Source organism: Polypterus senegalus, chromosome 8 (genome assembly GCF_016835505.1).
Source record: "Polypterus senegalus isolate Bchr_013 chromosome 8, ASM1683550v1, whole genome shotgun sequence".
Lineage (NCBI taxonomy): Eukaryota > Metazoa > Chordata > Cladistia > Polypteriformes > Polypteridae > Polypterus > Polypterus senegalus.
Window position 1 is genome coordinate 139,165,798 of NC_053161.1, and position 26,421 is coordinate 139,192,218.

Sequence of the window (26,421 nt, forward strand, 5' to 3'; positions counted from 1 at the left end):
ATTTTCTTTTTTAAAATCGATCTATATGCTCTTATTTTTCTTTGTCTTTCAGCCTTTCTTTTGTTGATGTTTACTTGCTGAGCTGACCGTTCTTCCAGGAGATGTTGCTTATATATGATTTGAGTGTCTGTGTCTTTGTCCTACTTGACATGTCCTTTTTTTTTGGGTGGCATGTTGTTAGTGGATAGTTAGTTAGTAAACATGCATGGGGCAGTATGTGTGGCGTCTCCCCATCAATGGATTTTATGTGCATGGCCGCGGCTACGCCATTCACTGTGTGCCCAGCTTCCAGTGTGTGTGCGTCCACGGTCTCCCCAGCAATGATGTCCTTTATTTGCTTATCATGCGTGGCAGCGGATACTCCATTCACTATGTGCTCAGCTTCCAGTGTGTGTGCGTCCACGATGCCGGTCGTGCGTATCGTACTGAGCCTTGCGCATTCGCACTTCACCAAAAGACACACACATACGGACACCTGGACGCACACAGGGGTTTTATGAAAGAGGATGCTACTCCATGGGCACCCAGTAGCTGCTTGTGCGATTGACCTGGGGCTCAGCAAAGGTGGTTGCATCTTGCTTCACTATATGTATTCTAAGTAATATTGAAATAACTTATGTTGCTTGACATTCTTGTGCTCAGTTTATGATGGGATCAACAAATATACTGTTAAACTATCACGTTTTGCTTGAAACGTCATGATAGTCCAACGGAGCTATCCAAAATGTTAGATAGAACATGAGGAGATTAGAGTTTTAGCAGAGTTTTCATTTTTGTGTTGGCACAATGCCTTCTTTAACTTAAAACTGTTAAAAGCTGGACCCTTCACATGCAATAACACCCTTTCACTATGTATTTTCTGAGTTTCTAGCCCCCTAAAACATTCCAGCCCTCCTGCAGTTGACATATTTACCAGATATATAACCAAGTAACTGTTTTTCTCCTTATCAATACATTTAAGAAATCATTTAAATATTAATTCAACAGATTGAAAACATTCAAAAAGCCTTAACAGAGGTTTAACAAACCTCCCAGAAAAAAATTACAAGAATGCTCCTAGGGATGAAAACAACAATATTGTTGGCATGTTACCTCTGAAGGGTCGTATTTTTAAGCAAACAGAGTTAACTTAAGGGTAATTTTTTGCTGTAGATTAGTTTTGCCTAGCTTAAAAAAGCTGTATGGTATCGCTGCATAGATTTGCTGTCCAAAATGAGTAGAAGAGTGAGGGTCCATTGCAGTGTTCGTCTGATGAGAGACTAGATTGATTGATCCAGACTTACTTGAAATTGTTAATGGACTTTAGACTCTGTTTCTTGCAATATGAAATGTACAGTGCATCCGGAAAGTATTCACAACAGATCACTTTTTCCACATTTTGTTATGTTACAGCCTTATTCCAAAATGGATTCAATTCATTTTTTTCCTCAGAATTCTACAGTTCATACAACACCCCATAATGACAACGTGAAAAAAGTTTACTTGAGATTTTTGCAAATTTATTAAAAATAAAAAATTGAGAAAGCACATGTACATAAGTATTCACAGCCTTTGCCATGAAGCTCAAAATTGAGCTCAGGTGCATCCTGTTTCCCCTGATCATCCTTGAGATGTTTCTGCAGCTTAATTGGAGTCCACCTGTGGTAAATTCAGTTGACTGGACATGATTTGGAAAGGCACACACCTGTTTATATATAAGGTCCCACAGTTGACAGTTCATGTCAGACCACAAACCAAGCATGAAGTCAAAGGTATTGTCTGTAGACCTCCGAGACAGGATTGTCTCGAGGCACAAATCTGGGGAAGGTAACAGAAAAATTTCAGCTGCTTTGAAGGTCCCACTGAGCACAGTGGCCTCCATCATCCGTAAGTGGAAGAAGTTTGAAACCACCAGGACTCTTCCTAGAGCTGGCCGGCCATCTAAACTGAGCGATCGGGGGAGAAGGGTCTTAGTCAGGGAGTTGACCAAGAACCCGATGGTCACTCTGTCAGAGCTCCAGAGGTCCTCTGTGGAGAGAGGAGAACCTTCCAGAAGGACAACCATCTCTGCAGCAATCCACCAATCAGACCTGCATGGTAGAGTGGCCAGACGGAAGCCACTCCTTAGTAAAAGGCATGTGGCAGCCTGCCTGGAGTTTCCCAAAAGGCACCTGAAGGACTCTCAGACCATGAGAAACAAAATTCTCTGGTCTGATGAGACAAAGATTGAACTCTTTGGTGTGAATACCAGGCGTCACGTTTGGAGGAAACCAGGCACCGCTCATCACCAGGCCAATACCATCCCTACAGTGAAACATGGTGATGGCAGCATCATGCTGTGGGGATGTTTTTCAGCGGCAGGAACTGGGAGACTAGTCAGGATAAAGGGAAAGATGACTGCAGCAATGTACAGAGACATCCTGGATGAAAACCTGCTCCAGAGCGCTCTTGACCTCAGACTGGGGCGACGGTTCATCTTTCAGCAGGACATCAACCCTAAGCACACAGCCAAGATATCAAAGGAGTGGGTTCAGGACAACTCTGTGAATGGCCCAGCCAGAGCCCAGACCTGAATCCGATTGAACATCTCTGGAGAGATCTTAAAATGGCTGTGCACCGACGCTTCCCATCCAACCTGGTGGAGCTTGAGAGGTGCTGCAATGAGGAATGGGCGAAACTGGCCAAGGATAGGTGTGCCAAGCTTGTAGCATCATATTCAAAAAGACTTGAGGCTGTAATTGCTGCAAAAGGTGCATCAACAAAGTATTGAGCAAAGGCTGTGAATCCTTATGTACATGTGATTTCTCAGTTTTTTTTTATTTTTATAAATTTGCAAAAACCTCAAGTAAACTTTTAACACGTCATTATGAGGTGTTGTGTGTAGAATTCCGAGGAAAAAAATGAATTTAATCCATTTTGGAATAAGGCTGTAACATAAAATGTGGAAAAAGTGATGCGCTGCAAATACTTTCCAGATGTACTGTAACTTCTTTGTCAGGGAGAGAGACAAAATGCATGTAGGAGTTTGAAATATACCACCTACTTACGTCGGACTGCTGCTCCCTTCTCTTGCATAATGAACGCCACAACTACTAACAAATTCTCTGGCTTTTATGGAAGCTGTACGTTTCCCCCCACCTCAGCTGAGCACTCACGGTATAGTCACTTTGTGTAATGATACTTGTTCTAACATTTTAGACTCCATTTAAAGCCAAGCGCTCAAAACCTAAACCTTTGGGATAGTTAAATGATGCCACTCATACCTTGAGGTGGGAATGTAGGTGAGCAGAGCGTAAGTGAGGGAAAAAAAAAACAGGCATCAGGTGTTATTTTAAAGGACAGTTTGTCTGATTGTCAGAAAGCTGTAAAATCTCCTACGATAAAGTACTTTTCAGATATTGAAGTTTTATTTAATACTATTAACATTATTGTTCCCCCGTCTTTTCCAACATGTCCTGACATTACACCAACTGTCTGAGAGGATTTTCTCCAATTTTTTTTTTCAAACAATTGCTGTCATTAGATCCCATATTACACCCTACATCTGTCCCTCCTACATGCACAGTTGTTTTTCATCAATTTGACCCCGTATCTCTCTCCCTTTTTTGGTAGAAGCAATTAGTCACCTTAAATCCACAACTTAGTGCAATAGATATTGTTCCTATCTCCTCTTCTTAATGATGCTTTTGAAGTGGTCAGCCCTAGCATTTATTACATTATAAATAGTTGTCTTGGAAAAGGTTCAGCCCTTAGTAAACTTGGTATTGTGAGGGCTTTCTTGAGAGTTACGCTTTGTTATAGTATACAGTGCAACGTTGACTTCAAATATGCTCCTGCCACTGAAGGCCTCCAATCAGTTACAATTCTTGAAAGTTTATCATATCAATTAAACTCTGTAACAGTACCTTAAACAGCTTCACGAATTTAATGTAACAGGACTGATTTAATCAGGTGTTAATTTGTGGTAAATTATGTGTAAATTGTCCATGTGTACATATGAAGTATAAGAAAAAGGCAATTCTACCGCAGTTTCTTCAAGATTACTTACCAGAAAGGCAGATATTGGGGCAGCATTTTTAAAATGTTGTGGATGTCAATATCTTTCTATATTCAAAGACTTTTAATAAAGGCAAATATATATTTAAAAGGTGTACGTGTGTGTGTGAGTGTGTTTTTTGTTTTATTTATTGGTGAATGCTGGTGTACTTTTTGCAAATTGCTAGTCTGATGCTAATGTTTTGTTTGAGGTCTGAAGTGCCCGCAGTGGTCCAAAAGAGAAGAGAAAGATGATTTATTTCTTCCTGCCCATTTAAGTTTAGGTGTCTTAGGCTGCAGTAATGGATGCTTAAAGGGGACTTGCCTAGGCACCTGCAGTTGAGGATACCTGTTTTTAGATGATGAATTGTATTTTTTTCTTTCAGTTTCAGACACTGACACAGTAGAAGGGGAGAATCAAATACAGATGGGCAGGTTTATTGCATTTTTGCAGGTTAGTCTTTATTCTCATCATCCTTGTTCATTTTAATTCCTGAAGTTATTTTCTGAAAATTCTCATAATTTTAATGGTAAGAGAATATGTGTTTCAGTATTAATGTTGTTTAAGTCTTGAATGAGCAAGTATCTAATGCTTGACCAAATCATAAACATTCTTTTGGTGTTTACTGTTTAGTTAATTTAAAAGTGAAACTGACAAAATAAACTAACAAATAGGTCTACAGGCTTGGAATGTCTTTTGGTTTTACAGAATCCAGGGAAAAATGTATCAAACTTGTATTCGTGAGTAGAATGTCTACTGCAGGGGTGCACAATGTGTCAATTGTGATTGACCTGTAGATCGCAAAGGTAGTGCAGGTAGATCGTGTTGCATTCAAAAAAAATTTTTTTTAAACGTTAGTCTATCATATATCCTCCCTATGGCATTTGCCACTTGATTGACGTACAGGGCGGCCAGTCTCAGATCTCTTTTCTTCTAACACACTGATCATTTCGTACGCACGATCAAACACGCAAGCTACTGCAAAACTCCAGCTGTGATCTAGTTAGCCTTCCAATTTATATCGACTAAAGAAGGGATTTAAAAAAAAACTTGTTTGGGTAGGGTATGGGCTGGATGTGGAATTGCAAAAGGACTTTTTTTTTCTCACAATGTCACAATCGATGTTCATTTGTCTGATCTGTCAATCTATCATGGCACCCGCTACTTGTCAATCGCGGGCCTGGATTACACTGTGTCCCTGTATGCTGTACAGTACCGGCATTCCCTACCTGTACCGCCAAAGCATATAATACAGGAGACACCCAGCCTAATTGCTGCAGGTATTCACTTACTTTCCTTATTGGGGCTTCGGCCGTCTCTCCCAGGTCTCTGACGATCTTCTTAATCGCCGTCAGCATCTGTAAAATACCTCTTACGAGCTTGATCAATTTCTCGAGTTCCCACATTTCAAAACAGTTAATTCGGCCGGAGGTAGACTTACTTCCTTGTTCGCCTTACCTTCTGGCCGGGAGCCAATGAACACGCCCGCTGTTGGCACGTGCTCTGACGGGCTTCACGGAGGCTTCTGGGGTTTGGAGTTCTCTTGGGAGGACCGGGCCGCCATCTTTGGCTGACTGCAATCCATCTGTGTCAATTTGTCGGCGGATCGATCAGCCATTTCCCGGCCCTCCTTGCTTTTTTGTGGGTTGAGCGGTGGTTCGCTCGCCTCCCCCTTCCCCTTCGGAAAGTCCAAGTCCGTCTATTCGCAGACGAATGCGCAAACAGCGGGACACGGCCCTCCTCCTTCCCAGAACACACCGGGGTCGATCACATGTCCCTCGCCGACATGCGAAAGTCCTCTTTAGTGCTCATCGGCTCCAACAGGAGCGTGCCACTGTCTTCGGGAAAGTCTCCTTCTTCCCGCTGGATCCTACAGGTGATCTTCTCTGAGGTACATGCACTGGGACAAAGTGTGTTATTTTAAACGGATTATCGTTTGAATTCCCAGCACGTACCTCAGAGAGATCGTCTGTCCCTGGAGGCTTCTCCCGACTTTTGTAGCTGCTCCGTAGCTCCTCCCGAGCGTTGGCCATTGCAAGCGTGGCTCTCCCGCTGGCGATGTCGCTCTGCTTGCCCTTCTTCTTTCCCATATCTGACTTGGTGAAGGTGGGTTCCAGCGTTGTTGTTGCGTGTCTGAACAACATCTTCTCAGGGTTTTCTGCCCACAGAAAATTTATTAACAGGTCCTCTGCCAAACCGACGGCCAGAGAATCCTGCCGGCTACGCACTGTGACAGATAGAGGGCACTCTCGTCCACTTGAACCCTCAGACTTGACTCTAGACACCAGGTAAAAGTCCAAATGTTGACTTTATTAATACACAACAGTGCATAAAGCACCCTCCTCTCCACAATACTCATTCAATACTCCACAATAATCAATAGTAAACTCTCCACCACTCCAAGACACGTTGCCACCCTTCCATCCAGCTCAGCTCGATGTCTGGACTTTCCCACAATCCTTTATAGTCCCTGATCCAGAAGTGTTTCCATTCCCCCAATCCATGTGATCTCCTATCACTTCCGGGTCAGATAAAAAGTCGTCTTCTTCACGCCGGAAGCACATCATTCCTGTTGTCCATGTGACTCGGATGTACTTCCAGGGCATAGGGTAAATATTCTTTGCTCCTCCCTGCAGCTCCATCTAGTGCCCCCTGTGGTATCTGAGGATGAAAACTCCATTGTCCATAATTCCCTGCTGGTATTCAGGGCACCTCTATGCTACAGGGAGAACTCCATCTGTCGGCCTGGGGGTGTTGGCCGGGATGACTGGCCGGCCACAGACCACTAGTGCATCCGGAAAGAATTCACAGCGCATCACTTTTTGCACATTTTGTTATGTTACAGCCTTATTCCAAAATGGATTAAATTCATTTTTTTATTCAGAATTCTACACACAACACCCCATAATGACAATATGAAAAAAGTTTATTTGAAGTTTTTGGAAATATATTAAAACTAAAAAAAACTGAGAAATCAAATGTACATAAGTATTCACAGCCTTTGCTCAATACTTTGTCGATGCATCTTTGGTAGCAATTATAGCCTCAAGTCTTTTTGAATATGATGCCACAAGTTTGGCACACCTATCCTTGGCCAGTTTCACACATTCCTCTTTGCAGCACCTCGAACGCTCCATCAGGTTGGATGGGAAGTATCGGTGCACAGCCATTTTAAGATCTCTCCAGAGATGTTCAATCGGATTCAGGTCTGGGCTCTGGCTGGGCCACTCAAGGACATTCACAGAGTTGTCCTGAAGCCACTCCTTTGATATCTTGACTGTGTGCTTAGGGTCGTTGTCCTGCTGAAAGATGACCCGTCGCCGCAGTCTGAGGTCAAGAGTGCTCTGGAGCAGGTTTACATCCAGGATGTCTCTGTACATTGCTGCAGTCATCTTTCCCTTTATCCTGACTAGTCTCCCAGTTCCTGCCGCTGATAAACATCCCACAGCATGATGCTGCCATCACCATGTTTCACTGTAGGGATGGTATTGGCCTGGTGATGAGTGGTGCCTGGTTTCCTCCAAACGTGACGCCTGGCATTCACACCAAAGAGTTCAATCTTTGTCTCATCAGACCAGAGAATTTTGTTTTGTTTTGGCAAACTTCAGGCGGGCTGCCATGTGCCTTTTACTAAGGAGTGGCTTCCATCTGGCCACTCTACCATACAGGCCTGATTGGTGGATTGTTGCAGAGATGATTGTCCTTCTGGAAGGGTCTCCTCTCTCCACAGAGGACATCTGGAGCTCTGACAGAGTGACCATTGGGTTCTTGGTCACCTCCCTGACTAAGGCCCTTCTCCTCGATCGCTCAGTTTAGATGACCGGCCAGCTATAGGAAGAGTCCTGGTGGTTTCGAACTTTTTCCACTTACGGATGAGGCCACTGTGCTCATTGGGACCTTCAAAGCAGCAGAAATTTTTCTGTAACCTTCCCCAGATTTGTGCTTCGAGACAATCCTGTCTCAGAGGTCTACAGACAATTCTTTTGACTTCATGCTTGGTTTGTGCTCTGACATGAACTGTCAACTGTGGGACCTTATATGGACAGGTGTGTGCCTTTCCAAATCATGTCCAATCAACTGAATTTACCACAGGTGGACTCCAATTAAGCTGCAGAAACATCTCAAGGATGATCAGGGGAAACAGGATGCACCTGAGCTCAATTTTGAGCTTCATGGCAAAGGCTTTGAATACTTATGTACATGTACTTTCTCAATTTTTTTATTTTTAATAAATTAGCAAAAATTTCAAGTAAACGTTTTTTTACGTTGTCATTATGGGGTGTTGTGTGTAGAATTCTGACGAAGAAAATGAATTGAATCCATTTTGGAATAAGGCTGTAACATAACAAAATGTGGAAAAAGTAATGCATTGTGAATACTTTCCGGATGCACTGTATATAGCATTTTTAATGTAGATAGATCATTTCGACCTGGTCATTTTAAAAGTAGCTCACAAGTCGAAAAAGTGTGGGCACCCCTGGTCTACTGTATATTTCAGAATAACTATGGCCAAAGTGATTGCCTTTATACAGTAACGTTTAAGTCTCTAGGTGTTTATTACTTTGTGAAACATTGCATATTAGAACATAGCTATTTATTATATTTTTTCCCTTTGAATTATTTCATACCCATTTATGTTAAGTTAAATGTTATCATTTGCAGGAGCTGTCATGCTTTGTGACAAGGTGCTCAGAGGTAGTAGTCAATGTAGTTCAGCAGCTGGCATCCCTCTACTGCACTAACAAGTAAGTCTTTTATATTATAGTGTTAGCATATTTCATTGCACTTCTTAAAATATTTAACTTTAAACACTGAAAATGTTACCTTTTGCGTTTTAAAAAAGCATGAGTGATGTATATTTTGTATAATTTCATCTTGATTTTTGATAACTCTACACGTTCTTATTTTTTTTTTAGGACTGCAATAAAAATCATTGAATCATCTGGTGTACATTTTCAGGTATATCTCTGTATAATTAAGCATCTTGCATTCTTCTTTTATCATGTGGTTTTCTTTTCCCAATTAAAATGTAAAATATGAAATGTTTCCTTGCATGTGGTTTCTAAGCTAAAAAGAAGTGATCCCAGGTATTCACTGTAATGCACCTTGTGAAGGCAATTGTATGCTGTATGAATTTATATGTTTAAAAGCAATTTCTTGCTGCTACCGTTAACAATATAAAATTGACAAGGTATTTAATGTAATTACTGTATATGCTAAAACGTCTCTGCTTTAATAAAAAGGTCCAAACATTTTAGACCCTCATGAAGGATTGGCCATATTCTTTGCTTGACTTCCATGTCGTAAGCAGAACCTAAAGTGACTAGAGGTGCTTTTAAAAGTACTCACTTCTGCTAATGTTTTACTTGACTTTTTTTTATATGTTTCTTAAAGTAGAGCACTGGTGATGAGTAGACCCAGATATGAGTAGTTATAATATTCATTTTGTTGCACTTGTTGGGTGTTTAGAAGTTTTGTAGATTGGTCTAGATTTTTCACATTTTGCTCACAGCAGCCGTAAATCCCAGCTGTATTACTTTTTTCTTCACTGATTATAATATTCAGCCTTCAAGAAAAAAAAAAAGGAAAACTATGACTTGCCTGTATGGCATAATGCAAGCATATATTTGTTGGTATAAAGGTGCCCCAGTAGTGTTCCCTGACACACTTCTGCTGAATTATTCATTGGCTGAAAGTCCTCAATGTTAGCCTGTCAGAGAGAGGATGTGCAGCATTGCTGCTACCTCCAGAGGGTCCAGAGTGTGTACCGTAACTGATTTCAGAATCAGAAAACTTTATTAATCCCAAAAGAAATTACTTATGTTACAACTTAACAACAGACAAGGGACATGTTACACTAAGAGCATATATAAAAGTACTGTAATCAAGTAAATATAATAAAGTATAATAAATGTAAGTATCAAATTAACGTACAGAGTGTTACACCTTAAGTTAATATTGCACATTTTGAGAACAAATAAGGTTATTCTCATGTGAAGAGCAAACAATTTATTGCACAAGAACAGATAGTATCTTGCACATTTCTTGTACTTGAAAAAATGTATCTGGATATCCAATAAAGAAAAAAGGGTAATAGCTTAAAGTGTGGGTGAGTGACTGGAAAAGGAATTATAGAGTCTGATGGCTGTGGGGAGGAAGGATTTCCTGTGACGTTCAGTGGAGCACTTGATGCTAGTCAGTCTACTGCTGAAAACGCTCCTCTGTCCAACCACAACACTGTGAAGTGGGTGATTTAGAATTTTCAATAACAGACCAAAGCCTAGACAACATTCTATGATCTGCCACAGTTTCCAAGCTGTCAGGTTTCTCTCCTACCACAGAGGCAGCCTTCTGAATTAGTTTGTTTAGTCTCCTGATGTCTGCCACTTTCATGCTGTTCCCCCAGCATGCAACAGCGAAGAAAATGGCACTGGCCACCACGCTGTCATAGAACATCTGCAGCATAGTGTTGCTGACACTAAAAGATCTTATCTTGCGTAGGAAATACAGCCTACTTTGACCATTCTTGTATATGGCCAGCGAGTTCCTGGACCAGTCTAGCTTATTGCTTATATGCACCCCTAGATACTTGTACTCCTCAACGATCTCCACCTCCACACCCCTAATAGACAGGGGAGTGGCTGGAGATCGCGATCTTCTTAAATCAACTCCAGTTCTTTAGTTTTACTGGTGTTTATCTGCAGTTGATTCAGCTCACACCAGTCAACAAACCTATCCACTACCTTCCTGTATTCCATCTCGTCTCCATGTCTGATACTGCCAACTATTGCAGAGTCATCAGAGATTTTAAGCAGATGGCAGCCCTCTGTGTTATAACTAAAATCTGCAGTGTACAGGGTGAAGAGGAATGGTGACAGAACTGTCCCTTGCTCCACAGCACGTTGTCAGACACAGAGCCCTGTAGCTGCACAAACTGCGGCCTTCCCGGCAGTTAGTCCATGGTCCATGAAAGTAAGGGAGCATCCACCTGCATTTCCGATAGCTTTCTCCCCAGTCTGGCTGGCCAGATGGTGTTAAAGACACATGAGAAATCGAAGAACATAATCCTGAGAGTACCTCCTGGCTTGTCTAGGTGACTGTAGGCACGGTGCAGAAAGTAGATGATTGCATCTTCGACTCACATCCTCGCCTTGTAGGCAAACTGGAGAAGGTCCAGTGCTGATTTAACCTGGGGGCAAAGAATTTCTAGGACTATTCTCTCAAAGACTTTCATGATGTGTGTGGTGAGCGCCACTGGCCTGTACTCAGAAGGGGCATTAGGATGTGCCTTCTTTGGAACAGAAACCAGACAAGATGTTTTTAATAGCACTGGAACTTTTTTAATACTCAGGCTTAAGTTGAAAATCCTAAGTAGTACACCACAGAGCTGTGAGGAGCAGACTTTAAGCACCCTTGGGCTGATGCCATCAGGGCCTGCCGCCTTGTCGTAACGAAGTCTGCGTAATTCTCTCACGACTTGGTCTTCTGTGAATGTGGTGGATGGTCTGGTTGTGTCAGTGTTGTGGATAGAATAGGGGGCAGAGTAGGCTTTCAGCTGGTAAGGCGGGGGTAGGAGATAGTGATTCACCGCACTCTTTCCCCCTGTAATGAGTGGTGGGAGAGGGAAAAGTTAGCAGGTGAGGTATTGATGGTGGTGTCCAGGGATACATTGTCTGCCACAGAGGTAGAGCTGCAGGGCAGCTGTCAAACCTACTAAAAAACTGGTTAAATTCATTTGCCTTTTCTCTGTCATCCTCAAATCTCTGGCAGCTTGAAGTAAAACCAGTAATTGCCCTTCCAGACCTCTCTGGTGTTGATCTCCTGCAGCTTTTGTTCCAGCTTTATCCTATAGCTGCCCCTCCCCTCTTTTATTTTAACATACGACTGTTTCTGTACCTTCTTCACTGCGTCTTTGTCACCTGACCTAAATGTTCTCTTCTTTTCATTCAGAAGAACTTTAATGTCCTTGGTGACCCATGGTTTGTTGTTAGGGAAGCAGCGTACAGATTTTAAAGGTACAGTATTGTCTACACAGAAGTTAACGTATTCTGTGACACAGTCAGTGAGACCATCAATGTCCTCCTAATCACAAAGAGTGTCCCAATCTGTTGCCTCAAAACAATCCTGTAAAGCTACACTGGCTTCCTCTGACCGCACCCTCATAGTCCTGACAGTGGCACATAAAGAGGAAGAAAGTACACAAGGTTGTGGTCTGATCTCTCAAGAGGTGGAATGGATGAAAAACATTAACATATTGCCCTTTTATTTAGCTTTTTGATTTAGTGGGCTTCTCTTGATGTTAGCAGCCCACCACACCACATCATAGAATATAGCACTGGCCATCACAGAGTTGTAGAAGATGTGAAGGATGTCCTTTTCAGTTTCAAATTTGTTGCATAAGAAAACTAGTTTTCATTCTTCTTGATGCCCTGGGATACATCTTCCTGTGGTCATGGGGTGTTTAGGGTCTTTCAGCATCAGACACCCTCAACCCAGGTGACCAAGCCGGGGTTGATCAAGCCCCGACTTGGGTCCCAGTAGCAGCCCTCTTAATCCAAATCACCTGGTAGCTTTCTCTGTGGCTTCAGTCATGGATTTAGTGGCCCTCTTCCTTGCCAGTCCTGTAATGCCCAGGTGATTAAGGACTTAGAGTGAATGCCTTGCAAATCCTCTACATCCAACCTCTCTGGGCTCACAGGGCATCTTCCAGCCTCTGTCCCGGTACTTCTCCACCAGTTCCTGGTACTTTGTGCGTTTCTTCTCGTTTGCTTCTTCCATATGCTGTTCCCAGGGCACTGTGCATTCCAGCATGAGCAGGTGTTTTGTTTTTTTAGGCCACAAATTTATTACATGGACCTCTATATAGTCTAAGTGTTATTATTCTATGTTTAAGTATTTTACACAGTGACATACTTATTTTCAGCTTCTAATGCAGCCTAAAATTAATTTTGGTAAAGTTTGGAGTATTATAGAGTGATGAGCAGAGATCAGCCTTTGACATTCATTCTTTCTGATCACTTGTTTATTCTGTAGGAGTAGCCCCATGTAAACAAGATATTGCTGAAACCATAGAACTTTCTTTTCACAATAATGCTACTCACTGTTTCATTGAATGTTGGAAGCCTTTTGAAAGGTTCTTGTTCTCAATATGCCAACTAGAATAACTTTTTTTTTAATTATTACATTTTTAGAATGGTTATACTTGGACAAAGGTGTAGACCAATTAACCCACTATGTGATTATACAAAGCGATTGGTTAATTTAGAGCCTTTATCATATTTTGTTAATTTAAAAAAAACAAAAACAAATGTGTTTATTTCTCACTTAAATATGTGTGAGGAAATGTGCAAATTTAAGTAATGATGCTATTTATTTATGCATCTTCATATCTTCCTGTTGGGCAAAATAATATGAGCTCTTCTCATCACAAATACAATTTAATTTATTACCTGCATTACCCGGAATCCCAGCATGTATTACCTTTGCAAATGCAATGGCATATCTGGTTAAAGGGGACTTGCCTGATGGACACACGTCTCATCTCTTCTCAGATCAGATTTGCCCCTAGAGGCAGAATTCGTCCCAGGACTTGTGCTACCCTCATAAACGAAGCAATTTGATGTTAATTCTTTCACCTACAATGCCATCCTTCTCACCAAGTTTAACTTCTCACAATGAAACCTGACTTTGGCCACCAAAAACCTCTTCCACATGTCCCAGGGATATTTCACGGTTGCTATAAAGCATATTGAAATGTTTGTATACAGTGATGAACAATTTCACTTTCCACTTAATACCTCATGTGGTGCATCTCAAAATAAATGGCTTGATATTTGAGTTTTTTTAATAAAATATGAACAGTGCCTCAAAGAATATTTGCATGATGTCATTAAAATGAATATGCTGAAAAGGGAAAGGTTTCCCTCAGAGCTCATTATTTGCAAACAACATCTATGCTAAACATGAAGTGCATTGTTTTTAGCAAATTGCTCAATTGTGCTTATGGCATGCTATGCATAAAACAAATGTATCTCTATGAGCAGACTGTGTATGAACACCTGGGAGAGCTTCTTTCTGTTCTGCTGACACTGGATGAGATTATCGAAAACCATTCCACACTTAAGGATAACTGGACTATGTACAAACGGTGAGAGTGTGATTAATTTTATTAGATTTTTCTTTGTTCCTTTTTTCCTATGAACAACTTTACTGGTTTGTAATTCAATTGCTTACAATATAAATAAATATTTGCAGAGTGTGTTCAAGTTTTAAGAATTGCTAATGAAATTTCATTGGTTATAGCTTTAATACTATGTTTACAATAGGGTTATTTAAAAAAAAAATATCACTGTTTATGTGGAAAATAACCACTTGCAAATTTTTACATTATGTTTAGTTTTTTCTTTTGTTGTAGTTATAGTTGATGAAAATTTTTGTAGTTGATGAAATATGTAAACTTCAAGTGTGAAAAAGATATTCAACTTACTTGAACAGATAATGACAAGTAATTTGAATGTTTTGGATATCAATTAGCTCTGGTCCATTAGAAAGTATGTATGGCACACAACAACCTAACATGACATTTTCTAGAGATCAAACATTCTGTTTTCACATTTATGATTACTAGTAATCAGTAAAGAGTCTAGGAAACCCAGTCAGAACCATATTATATGTGACCATAGTTTGTCAGCCCACTGTGGTTGTTCTTCTAAAAATGTCACAAAAAAAGTTCAGCATTTGCTTCAAAAAAGAAATAACAGCGATAAAGTTCAGAAAACGGTACCTTGGCTGATTCCACTGCTACATGGGATGAGTTATGAAAAAAGATTAAAAGTAGATAAATAGGAGATACCTGAATTGTTTAAAATTATGAAGTGAAGTAGTACAGTGAATCAAGACTGTTATTTTAAAATGAGTTCATCAAGACCACGGGGACACCATTGGAATGTTGTTAAGGGTAAGTCTCACACAAACATTAGCACGTTTTTCTTCACAGATAGACCCATAGACATATGGAATAAATTACCAAATATGTTAAACAGTCCCTCCAAGAAGTTGCTATGTCACGATTGCAACAGTTAATGCAAATTAAACCAATCCCTGCAAATTTTGCGCAGCCTTGCAATTTTGTCCAATCACTGAAATTTTTCCTCAAATTTGACCACTCCCCAGGTTCACTTCCTTGAAGCTGAGCCTGCAAGATGTGCTACGCGAAAAGATCACATTTGCCATCAAATATTACTGCTAAAGTCTGCAAGTCAGTTTCCTTAAGTATTACACGAAAGTGACAGTAAACTGTTTTGCACCATGCCCAATATTGTGGTAGAACACAGACAAAAGTCATCGCTTGACAGGCACTTTTCTACTGCAAAACATGTTCGGGGAATGGCGAGGACTACAGACACGACAAGAGACCATGACAAAGGCTGTTGCATGCAGATCGGTTGCAATTGCTGAAAGAAACATGGTGAGTCAGATAAATATACACATTTATGGAATATATTAGAGAGGCATGCTTGTCAGTCTGCCTCTCAAATGATGTGGGTGCAAGTGAGCGAGTATGAGAGAAATAAATATGTTCATGGATAAAAATGTTAAGTGAGACGATTAAACATGCTGTATGTGCTTTGTTCATTGTTTTAAAGTTGTATGTGTGTGTGTGTGTGTGTCATATGTCACTGATGCAGTGATGCAGAGGAAAGAGCATACACAAATAAACTCACACAAATGTTATTAGTGAGGGTAACAGTGAAGTGGGTAACTTATCTTACCCAGTTTTATTGCATTTGATCTGTACTAAATATGTTTGTTTTACCTTTACCTTTGTAAAATAATTTGTTCTAGCAATGTTATGGAAAAAAAATAAGGCCTCAAAATATTGCAACTTTCACTGCAACTTTTTGAAAAAGCTGCCGAAAAATCAGGCATTTTAGGCTGCAGCAATCACAAAAGCAGCTTCCAAAATCCTGGAGGAACTGGTTAAGTGGATAGGGCTGTTGAACTTTGTTGGGCTGAATGGCCTTTTCACATCTATATTGTTATAATGTTCTAAGATTTCTCAAGAAAAACTCATCAGAATGGTTAAAGAAAAAGAAATTTTACAATTTTGTAATGGACTGGTCTAAGGATAGATTTAAATCCTTTTGAAAAATGGTAGCATACCCAGAAATAAACAATTTGTGGTCTAAACTGAGTATAAGTCATTAAAATGGTATTGCTCCTTTTAAGGAATTATGCAAAATGCCTCCTTGGTGGGAATAAACTAATAAATAATTATTTGAAATATGTGGCTACCGTAATTGTGGAAAAGGGTAGCATAATCAGTTTTTCAGTCAGGGGAAATGATGTTCTTATTTTGGATGCTGCATTTTGCATTTTGTTTTTATATAAAATATGAACACCTTGTTCGTGTCTAGCTCTTTTTATTTAACATTATGTTTTTGGATGGATGTCAAGATAGTTATTGAGTCAATCAATAAGAATGTTCTTTGTCTCAAGAGTAAATTTAACTTTTGGAGAAGCTCAAGAAATAAAGAAATATTAATAAAGGACAGCAACAACCTCTCAAACACACAGAAGCACTACACTTTTATTGAATTTATTTGTAACATGTAACATTCCATACAATCAAGTCAAACTTAAAAAAAAAAAAAAAACTTCAAATTATCCCCCACCCATGAGAAAGAGAGAAAGGCCAACAGCCAGACTAAAACTTTTGAAAGTATTATGAAGAGAAAGGAGTCTTTCACCAGAATATAAGTGCTTATTCTAAAATATTATTGATTAGATCCGCCAGGTTCTAAAAAAGTTTTGAACAGACCCAATAAAAGAGAATTCGATTTTTTCCAGTTTCTTAAAGTATGTAACATCAGTTACCCACTGACTTCACAGACGTGGGTTAGGATTCTTCCAGTTGAGCAAGATAAGTCTACGTGTTAATAGTGAAGTAAAGGCAATTACAGTTTGTTTGTCTGTCTCCACTTTAAGTTCATCTGGGAATACACTAAACACAGCTATTAATGGATTTGAAATGATTGTGACACCATTTAAAACTTTTTGTCCAGAATGATGTTTATTTAGTACACACCCAAAATAGGTTGCCTAGTGAAGCTGGAGCTCGATTGCAACGTTCACAGGTTGGATCTTGCCCTAAAACATTTTGGACAATTTTAAATGAGATAGATGTGCTTGATAAAAGAACTAAGTTGAATAATTGAATGCTTTGTGCATATGGAGCTAGAGTAAATTTCTTAGATATTGTTATCCCTGTAGCTGAAGACCTATCCAGGTCTGGATTTAAAACTCACTTAAAGTCTCCGACCATTATAATTTTGTGAGTGTTCAGGTTAGGAATCGAAAACACGTCCAAAACAAAACAAGCCCCCAAGCAGTGGTGTAGAAGGAGTACAGTAGAGATATCTATTGGCAATACAGTCCAAATAATATAAACCTAGAATATAATCTTTTACAGACTCAAAAAAATAAACCCTCGGAGATGCAGATAACCTATGATACAATAAATAATAAATAACCATTTACAATAAACCAAGGTTATGATGTTAAACAGTCCTGTTTGGGGGGGAAAAATGGATATATATATATATATATATATATATATATATATATATATATATATATATATATATACACACACATATATGTATATGTAAATTATAGTATGCGCATACACATACAAATAGAATTATAATTGTAATTAAAGCATTAAAATAGGAAGGAAGGAAATAAAATGTATAATTACGGAAAAAGTCTCACTGCAAATAGACCAAATTGTGGGTACAGTCTCCTTTGCCACGATGTGACTCCCAGGTATTTTTAAAAAAGAGTCGGGATCAATTTTTTTTAGCTCTTTTTCTGCTTCATCCGGAGAATGACAAATGTAGAACTTCTCTTGAATATCCACTCTTAATTTAGCAGGATACAAGAGGCTCTGTCTAAATTTTGGATTAATTTTATATTGTAATTCATTCATTGATAAGGCCTCTAAGTTTTGAGACGTTCAATCCACATGTGCAGTAAGCTGCTGATATTCCGGTGTTTGATTTGAAGTTCTCTCCAATTATTTGAGAGAGTAGTTCCGCGATGAATTTCACTGGGTTTGGGCTTTCATGGTTTTTAGGGAAACTTTCAGTTCTGAAATTATTTCTTCTATATCCGTCTTCAAGCACATTTTGTCTGCCTCCAAGCACATTGTACTCTGATTTAGTAGATGTTGCAGAAAATAAGGCCATTTTTGGCTTCAATGCAACCTGTAGAATCGACAAGGTCTCCCTGCCTGACTCACTCGCACTTTCGCCCTCCGATGGAGGCGATGCTGTGGCGTCAGGTCCCAGGATATCCATTCTTTCACCTATCTGTTTCAGGTCAGTCTTTGCCAGGCTGTATGTTGAACTTGAACTTGAGGCATGTTTAGCCTTGGATGAAGCTTTAGCTGTGTTTTCCATTTCTTTCTGAGCCTTTTTTTCTGCCAGTCATGCTTATATATACTTGCATATGCTGTAATCAAAGTCCCTCAGGTTAAGTAAGTACATGATACCTCGAGATGATGAAAAAAAAATAGATAAAATAACACTGCTGCTAATGGAGTTCTGTCTCAGACGTCCATCTCAAGAAATGAACAAAACCAGTAGTGTTTCTTGAGACAATTCTGTTAAATAATTCTTTGGCTGAAAGCACTCAGTTCTAGCAGTGTATCATACAGAGGATGTGCAGCATTGTTCATAATGTCCATTAGTTTTGTCGTCAGTCTCCCTCTGCTACTATCTTAGTGGTTTGAGAGTCTGGCCCACAGAGAGCTCATAATACTCACTATGAAGAACTATGTGTTTATGTATATCAGACATGGCAAATATGTCTCTTTATGGCTCTTAAAACTAACTATACAGACACCTAGTTCAGAATCACTTGCTAATTATTTGGTGCTGGAACATACACTTTATCTTATATTAGATCTTTAGCCCAAGTTATGTGTTTCTTTTATGTTACACTACCTTTTAATTAAAGCTGTGTTATCACAGCCAAAAAAGACAGTTTTGTACTATATCTTAGAAGAAAAATAGAATATAACTTTCATTTTCTAGTTTGTCTCTGCAAGCCCTCTTTCTGATATTTATAAATACATATTTAATTTTGTGTTAATTGTGTTTGATAGATTTATAGCCTAATCTGCAATATTGTAATATTGTCTATACTTGTACTGATGACTTATACAGGAAACACTTATTTGCAAATGCTTAAAATTAGTAAGGAAAAATGTACTGTACTTTCTTGTTTACAGGTCTGTCTGTCTTCTGAATATTGATTGCATCTTTTTCTCATTCTGTAATGCACTATTGTTTTAGAATTTTTTTTTTAATAAAAGATGGTATGAAAAATTATAATGGTATATTTAAAAAGCGGGGAGTATTCCAAAAAGAGAGAACACTACTCTGTTTCTTTTAAATGAATGCAACTGAATGTTTGATAAATGGAGAGAACAGAATATATTGGAATTTGGGTAAATAATTCATAAAGTCTTGAGAAAAAATAAGACCAGTTGTCTTAAATGGTTGGTAAATTGGCCTGATGCGGTAAAGTAGTTGCTGCATTTAGAAACCATTAAGTCTTAAGAGAATTTCTTGAAGGGTGACAGATGGCTTATAAGATGTTTTGATTTCTGAGCCAGTGTAAAAGCCTACCATGTTAGCTGTACTTGTTGACATGCTTTCCATTTCTGCAGGCTGCTGAAATCTGTTCATCACAACCCATCTAAATTTGCAATTCGGGAGGAAAAATTGAAGCCTTTTGAAAAACTTCTTCTTAAGCTCGAGGGCCAGTTGATGGAAGGAATGATTTTCCAGGTGAACAGAGTTACTGCAGTTCATTGGTTATTAACAGTTTGTTAAATTTTATTATGGTAGATCATAAAGTTAATTTTGAGGAACATTTTCTAACAACTTAAAATGATTGATATGCATATTTGCTAGATGAATGTGAAGAATATTAAGCATTATTGTGAATTGGAGGGAATAACATCTTCCCTTAGTTCTTAGATCTTCCCCTCTATTTTTGGGTATTTTCTTGGTTTTTGTACCATTTTAAAAATGTGATTTAGTGTTTTTGTCGGAGATGCTACATTCCTAATGTGTTTAATGTGTAACTTTCAATGATCACCCAAGAAATGACTTGCTGGTAATGGGGTTGAATGGTGTAACCACAAGGGGGCGCCATTCAGCCCCAAACCAGGCACCGTAATACCCAACACAATTTCAGTTTCAAATAAATGATTTTTATTTGACAAAGCACCTTCATTTCCAGAACACCAGCAAAATACACCATTTACAGTTGTCTCGTTCCTCCTCCAAGGGCTCATTTATACTTCACGCTCAGAACATATACGCACACACATCATGGCTGCCACGCGTTTCCAGAGTTCATTTAATGGGTCCTCTGAACAGGTCCTCAAAAATTAATGTGACGCATGCACGAGTTGCAGTACCAGCAAAGAGTCAGGGGCCGCAGTGTGATAAAAGTTGGAATGTGATGTCAGAGTCTATGTTTACTATCTACATGTGACAGAAATTCACTATGTGGATCCTACTGGATCGATGTGCGTGCTTCGATGTTTGATGAATGGTTTGATCTGGTGAAGCAAAATGCCGACATACAGATGCATTCGTGGTGCTTTTATATTTAAGCATCCCATATTCCACATCGTAATGACACGATACATTTTAAAAGTCTAACATACATCTTTTGTGCTGTCTTTTTTTTCTGGGGCTTCCTCCTAACCTGACAGTAGCAGCAAACAGCAATAGATCACCACACAGAACACTTTAAATGTATTATATTCTAACTCTCTGCATATTTAGAATCATTAGATTTAAACTTGATATTACTTTCATGATGAAATGCATTAAAGTATGTAAGTTACATTTTACAGAAAAATCGTTAATTTCATTTAAATAATGAATACTGTTAATGACTATACACATGGGGTTGACACGGTGGCAGAGGGGTAACGTTGCTGTCTCGCAGAGAGTCACGTCCTTGGTGTTCCCTGTCTGGAGTTTGCATGTTTTCCTGATGGGTTTCCACAATGTGCTCCGGTTTCCTTCTAAAACTTCTAAAGATATGCAGATATAGTGACACTAAAATGACGCCAGTGTATGTGAGTGCTTGTATTCACCTTGCGATGAGCTGATGCCCCGTCCTGGGATTGTTTCTGCCTCGTGCTCAATGCTTGCTGGAATGGACATATCCCTGGATTGATGGATTTAATCATTAAACATCCTTTTCAGAGATATTTTGGCAAGGTGTTCTTGGAATTTAATGGGTGTTTCAGGCAATTCACAACACAGTGAAGCCGAACCTGTTCTCACCGTGATAATATCTTGCACTGCCATCTGGTGGATTCTTCCAGATTTACGTAAAACACTTGCATAGCAGGAGCATCCGCTGGAGTATGCGTCACAGTACATGAAGTATAAACCTGCCACAAGAGTGTTGCCCATTTCCTCCCAACTCTGACTCATTTAAGTAAGGTGGCAGGCTCCCTCTTAAGTCGACCCAGGAACTGCTTCCCATCTCCTGCCCATGTGATGCGGAACATTTCTGGGTCACACAGAAACTAGGGCAGTCCTCAACCAGCAGCGCCTTCTGTTGGGCTCCAAAAACTCCCACAGGGCTGCGTTTCTGGACTGCAATTCCCATGCCACTCTGCGGATGTCCTAATTGGGTTCAACCCTGAGGAACACTGCCACCTTTTGTGTGGGGGAAATGATCTGCTCCTGGTAAGCCGTTCACCTGGTGCCTGTAAACATGCCCAAACTAAGAAGGAAAATAAAGTAATAATTTTATCTTGGAGTGCAAGTTAGTGTTTATGGTCACACACAGTCTTGTCCATGACACAGCTCATCTGCTGTAGTTATGATGTGAGAAACGCATGTTTAATTTTGCAGATTAAATGTCTAACTTTTTTTTTTCTGTACACGTCATTCATTTTTCATTCATTTTACATTAATTTTACACAAATGTTCTAAAACATTTACTTACTTTTATCCTTGCTGTGCAGTTACGTTTAATATACACATCAGAAACATTAGTACTACCTTTGTATTCATATATCATCTGTGTCTAGTTACTGTTATGTCAATATATGGAGTAGGTTTATACTAATGTAAAGTTCATATTCTACAAGCAGATTTGCCCTGTCTAGCTATATTGACCTCTTCACACCTTTGCACTGTCATTGTCTACTGTAGCTTCTGTATATATGGCTCCAAAGGATTAATGATCAGCTAGCCCCTTGCTTTAGCATGCCAGATGTGTTGCCTTTACATACAGTCACTGTTACATCATGTACATATTGTTGGCTAGGCTGGATTATACAGAAGCTTACACCAAATCTAGGTAGTTGATGGGTGTCTTTCAACCTCATTTCAAGTCCTTTTCTGTGGGTTTGTTGCTACACAGTTGAAAACATCCAAAAAGCTGAGGCTGAAGAAAAAGGGCAAAGAGAAAACCAAAGTTTTAAAGAAAAGTGGTGACAGTTCTTGATTTCCTGGATGAGCCTAAATTAACCATTTTGTGTTGTAATTGGTACATACAGTATGTTTGTCCATTATGTTTTACTGAAGTGAGATGACTAGGTCAGTGAGGTGATTGGGAATCTCTAGGATACTAACTTCTCTGGATAAACACAGTTATTTATTGATAGATAGATAGATAGATAGATAGATAGATACTTTATTAATCCCAAGTGGAAATTCACATATTGCATGGGATGAGCAGTTTGTACAGCTCACAAAAGGTTATACACAGCAAGATCAGAAGCTTCCTGTCAATGTAGCAGAAAACTGATATATGGCCATATACCAATACTAGTGCCTTTTTATATAACTATGCAAAAATTAGTATGTTTACAATACAATACAAACGTGGAACTTTTTATAATGCTTGTTCCCCAAGAACAAACATACAGACAAAACTATACACTATTTCTAGAAGTATACTGTATATGAAATATTACAGACACTATAGTTCCAAAACTGTTACTTGAGGTGGTAGGCAACAGCCATGAAAATTTCATGCAGCAACAATGAGAAGCTATAAAGTTCTACCAGAATATTTTTAGGTATTCCCAGATTTCCTTCCAAACCTATCTCACTTTTTAACAAAGCTATAACTTAAATTCCTGATGGAATATGTAATCTTGCCAAGCAGCTCCCCTTTTTGGACCACATAATGACTTTTGCCTTGATGCTAGCATATACTACTATTTTTCTGCACACCTATTCTTGCTACCACCCCCTGGTGAAATGTATACTTTAGGGTTGAAATGGTATTCTGTATCAAAGTTGGCTATGTAAAGGTGCTGCTCACCACTATCTTTCAAGAAAAAGAAAACTTCACAGTTACATAGGAAAAGAGAATTGCTTTGAGGAGGGCTAACAGGAATAAATGTTGTTTACATGCATGTCAATTGCTACAATTTCAGTTGTCAAATGTTGATTCTGTATGTACTAAGAGGTCTGCTAATTACCAGTTCTCCAAATAGAAACTCATTTTTTGATGTAACAAATTCACTTTTACTGTTGGGAGTGCTGTTGATGTTAATTGTGTAATACAATATTTAGCTTACAGGACTTCAAGAATATAAGGCTTGATTGGCCAACTGGTACTGCAATGGATTCAAGATTGAATTTTCCAAATTATAGTCTATGAATCTATGAAGTGCATTTAAGACTTTATTAAGGCTTTATTAGATAATTTTTTTTTTAATTTAGGACTGATTTAATTTTGCATAAATGTAATGGTATAAATTAATGTGGATCAATATTTATTTTTTACATCTTATTTTCAATTGTTTTGTAACTAGACTTGTGTAGAACAGCAGTTTGATACACCAGGAAATGGTATAACAGTTTCCAAGAACAGTGCTTTTGCCGAGGAATTTTCCTTCAACATTCGTACCATCTTTACTAATGTGGAATCTAAACTTGGTAAGGGCAAAAATCATCATTCTTTTGTACATTTGATGAGGAAATGGATTGGCTATTTCATTTATTTTGCTTGATGATTTAGGTGTGTATGACAATTTCCTTTTTCCAGATTTGTGCCAGAGTGACTTACAATTTCTTAATTAGAAGTCAATTACTCTTACTAATGAATCATGTAATTTTATTATTATTTATCTGACTAATGCTTTTATCAAATTTTACTTACAAAAACAGGATACATTACATTTCTAAGATAGCTTAATCTAATTCAAAGTTGTAGAAAATCTGAGGCCATCTCTGCAGCAAAAGTTTTAAAATCTGGAAAATTGACCCTGGAATGGGAGCCATTTGAATGCATGGTTTACAATTGCACTCATGTATTGGGGCCAGTTTAGAATTACCAGTTAACTTAACTTGCACATTTATGAGGATCTAGGAGAATAAGTGGATACCTGGAGGATAATCCAATGCAGACACATGGAGAATGTGTGAGAACCACACATGGACCACAACTGGGTGTGGACTTTGATCCAGGATGCTCCCTGTATTAAGCAGCAGCACTAGTTACTGCACTACTGTGCCTCTATATATGACATTGTTTGAATAATTTTGAGTAATTTCTTCCATCAGTGTCTAACATTAAAACTTTGCTCTATTAAATCTTATGCATTGTAAGCCATAAAACATTGCAAAAACTATCAGACTCTGCAAAATCCTTATTCATTGCAGGAATTGATCTCATAAAGGAATATAATCCCAGAGTGCTAATTTTCTGTCATTAATCGGTCAAATCCATTAATTACCCGATGCAATGATAAGTCTGAAGCATTTTTTTTTTTATGGAGAACTAGCAGGAATACCCAGCGTTGCCCGGGAATCTATAACCGGTGAATTTCCCAAATTAAAGAAACAGAACATAGAAATAGAAGAAACAGTTTTCTGATTTACATTTTATTGTAATAGCTAATATAAGTGGTCATTCCAGAGCCTCTAGATACGCTATATTTTGTTTTCCGTTGTGGTGCGAAAATGAACAAATTGTGAGGATTGCCCACTGTAGAACATGGCGGACAGCCTGGTTTCCCTTCCTTCAGATGTTTCGTAGGCTCTTGAAGTAGCAGCTGTAATTCTTTGGTACGCCAGATGGGATTGCCTTTCTTCGGGAGTTTCATTGGCTTGTGACGTAGCAGTTCTACTCCTAAATGCGGAAAGCCAGTGAGAAAGTGTACCGATGAAACCATACTGGGAAAAATGGCAGGGAGGGGTGCTCTGTTTGTAAGGAGCGTCTGTGTTGAACCGTGCTGCCATGTAATGGACAATGCCGATGCTAACCACAGAGAGAAGTGACATAGAACTGCTGCTGCGTGTGGGGAAAATGGCGGGGGAAGGATGCTGTCTTTTTAATGTGAGTCTCTGTTCTGCTGCCATATAACATACGTTGGCGAATGAAATACAGCACTATCGGTCCGTGTGGGGGTGTGACCCATGGAAATGTGGGTGTGTCAGCTGGTCACGTCCACTGGGTCATTCACGTTTTACATCCAAACAGCAGTTCCCCTTCACCCGGTCAAAGCATTCGGTCTTCTCATACTTGGACACTTCCTCCATCTCTTGGCAATTTAAAGAAACATGGGTAAAGAGCGACGCACAGGGACCAAAGGTGCTGCTAGATGGCGCCACTGTGAATGTCTTTTGCAACATGCAGCCATCTTGTCGATGATAAGTACAGGAATGTGTGCCAAACGTTGTGTCGGTGAAAAGGTGTCCTGCCCTTCACCACGAACATTTTTCCCAACCAAACATACCCCATGACCTCCTCCTGGTCACAAAGGATCCCCATCCCCAGTTTGGTTGTGATCGGATGCCCAGTGCAGATTTGTATGGCTGACAAACAAACATACATACATACATACACACATACATCAACTCTGCTTTATATATTAGATTAGATGTGCTTGCTCATGCAGCCTAATGAATTTAGCATTGGTGACATCACTGTATTAGAAATTCTTCAGTTTATTCCTTGAAACTCCTGTTGAGGTGCTTTGAGCATGTAGATAGAATGCTCCCATGACATCCTTCCCTGAGTGTGTTAAAGGTTCAGCTAAATTGTGATGGTGCGGGTCAGCTCCATTTGGTAGCCTCTTGAACCTGCCACCGCTGATAACGAACCCGAGGGATGAGCCAGTGGATGAGGACAAAACACACAAGGCAAGGGGTTGGTGTAAAAGTGCTCCAGTGCTTTTATTAAAATCAATCAAAAATTAAAACAGTTTTCAAAAATTGCAATACAAAAAAGGTTCAGTAAATAAATAATCCATAAAATCAGCGTGCTGGTGGAGGTTAAGAATAATCCAATAAATAATCCAATAAAAGCAAGGTCAAAAACACAGGCTGGAAACTGTCCAT

General features: G+C 39.2%; 1 protein-coding gene across 1 annotated transcript in view; it reads left to right on the forward strand.

Moving 5' to 3' along the window:
- The window catches only part of washc4 (WASH complex subunit 4), a 101,553-nt gene that overhangs the window by 22,868 nt on the left and 52,264 nt on the right, over positions 1–26,421 (forward strand). The window contains exons 6-11 of the mRNA XM_039761826.1: positions 4,401–4,468; positions 8,678–8,760; positions 8,932–8,974; positions 14,059–14,162; positions 19,752–19,872; positions 23,892–24,015. Of these exons, the coding sequence (XP_039617760.1) occupies positions 4,401–4,468; positions 8,678–8,760; positions 8,932–8,974; positions 14,059–14,162; positions 19,752–19,872; positions 23,892–24,015 (543 nt within the window). The remainder of the gene's footprint in view (positions 1–4,400; positions 4,469–8,677; positions 8,761–8,931; positions 8,975–14,058; positions 14,163–19,751; positions 19,873–23,891; positions 24,016–26,421) is intronic.